General features: G+C 40.9%; 1 protein-coding gene across 1 annotated transcript in view; it reads right to left on the minus strand.

Moving 5' to 3' along the window:
* The window catches only part of LOC112156627 (receptor-type tyrosine-protein phosphatase-like N), a 32,407-nt gene extending 30,719 nt beyond the window's left edge, over nucleotides 1-1,688 (minus strand). The window contains 1 exon segment of the mRNA XM_036216446.1: nucleotides 1,377-1,688. Coding sequence (XP_036072339.1) covers nucleotides 1,377-1,461 — 85 coding nt within the window. The 5' untranslated portion in view covers nucleotides 1,462-1,688.
* Nucleotides 1,689-1,975: the final 287 nt, after the last annotated feature.

The raw sequence follows: 1,975 nt of genomic DNA on the forward strand, positions 1-1,975 counted from the left end.
CGGATTTGTCACCAATTTCTCAAAGTAAAAATCTTATTAAAGGGTGACCAAACAGGGGATTGGAGGCTGACTCCGCCCACAGCCGAAATGTGAAAATCCAGTTAGAGGGGCGGGGCCTGGAGAACAGGAATGTTCTCATTACTGGAGCTGCAGATCATGACGAGACTTCTGGAACTTAAATGGTTTGACCAATCACAAAATTCAAATGTAATACATGTATTCAACCTGTAGGGGGGAGCACACAGAAAGGTTTTGACTATACATTTAAGAATTAAACAAGTTTGCCCAAATTTACCCACTTCTAAAGCCCCATTTATAGAGGTCAAAAGACAAAAAAAAGTTGATTTAGGGTTTGGTTACACTTTAATACGAACACTTTACGACGTCTATTTATGACTCCACTGTGTTCTGATGTTGAAAATGTGGACAGCTTGTTCAAAAAATTACATTTTAACACATTTATTATGTAAAAAATGTTCAAACACAATACATCGATACATTGTGGTCTATATTTGCTAACATAGCTAGCATCAATGTACTCTGGTTTTTCGCAGAGACTCCTGGGAAATTTCTGGTGCACTCGATTTTGGAATTTTAGATTCAGACAGCACCAAAAAATTGTAACATAAAAGCCTCTGGTTTCATGTTAATGTAGCAAACACTTGTAGGCTACTGTAAAATCTTGCACATCCGAAGAAAGCTGTTTTTCTCAGCTACAGAATTCACTGGAATTCCGTTAAATGCATAAATAGTCAAAGAGTTACGGTAATGCAAATTAAGTTATCAAATTTGAAGGAAAGCCCCTGAGTTAAACTGGTAAACTTGCAAAGAAAACAAACTCAGTAGAATAACAATCCTCAAAAATTACCAGTTTACAGCACATTGCATTCATGTATTTCAGCCATTCTGTCAAATATTTAAAATAACGTATTTTTCAGTCTCATTTGTAAATAAAAGCTTCTGATCTTTCCATTAAAGCATTCCTCTTAGAAATTTAGATCTTTTCTCTTTCATGCCTCCACCACCTCCTCTTTTCCTCACAAGAGAGAATTGATTCTCTGACTCAGCCAGATGCGCTCAGAAAATCTGCGCCAGTGACGCACTTGGCATCGATGTCAACAGATGAGGCAGAAACGCTCAAGTCTGACAGAGTTCGGGTCTCCTGCTTTCATCCACACAGATTTGAAATAATTAAAAAATACTTTTCGCTACTAGATAAGAAAGTGAAACTCCTAATAGAAGCAGGTAACCATGGGAAACGGAACACAAAGTGCTGAGAGGCGCAAACTCTGCTCCCTCAATAGCGGGGAAGTCGTGATTTACGCACCGCGCCTGGCTTCATCCACAACCATCATCATCCTCACTGGGGCTCTTACCGTGTCGGGCGGCGGCACACAGCCGGCAGGAGGCGGTGAAGAGGAGGAGGAGGAGGTACGGAGCCGCCCGGAGCCGCGCAGACATGGTAGGACGTCCAACATCCACAGAGGAGAGGCGGAGAGAGCTGCTGCGCCTCTACCAGCTCTCCATGTCTGAGGAGAGCCCGCTGCTGCTGCTGGGGAGGAGGAGGAGGAGGAGGATGCCAGACAGAGTGCAACTGAAGGAGGAGGTGGAGGAGGAGTGGGGGGAGAATGTGGAGAAAATAACACACCACAGGGGGCGCTGTTCTGCAGCACCTCCTCCACAAACACGTTAAAAATAAAAATAAATAAAAATATATCAGTAAATCCGAAATAATATTGAGATTTGGGGGTATTCTTTATATTCTTAAAAACTTAAAAATGTGGTATTTAAAACAAAAACATTTATATTTCTAAAGTTCAAATATTGCACCATTTTGCATAAAGATTGAGCCAAATAATCAAAAATAATCACTGGTAAGGGTTAATAAAAGAGAAACACTGTGTGTGTTAGCTGAGATAATAAAAATGCATCAGAGGAAACACATGCAATAAGTCCTAGACTCAATATTCTTGCA

The sequence above is a fragment of the Oryzias melastigma genome, linkage group LG2, assembly GCF_002922805.2.
Source record: "Oryzias melastigma strain HK-1 linkage group LG2, ASM292280v2, whole genome shotgun sequence".
Classification (NCBI taxonomy): Eukaryota; Metazoa; Chordata; class Actinopteri; order Beloniformes; family Adrianichthyidae; genus Oryzias; species Oryzias melastigma.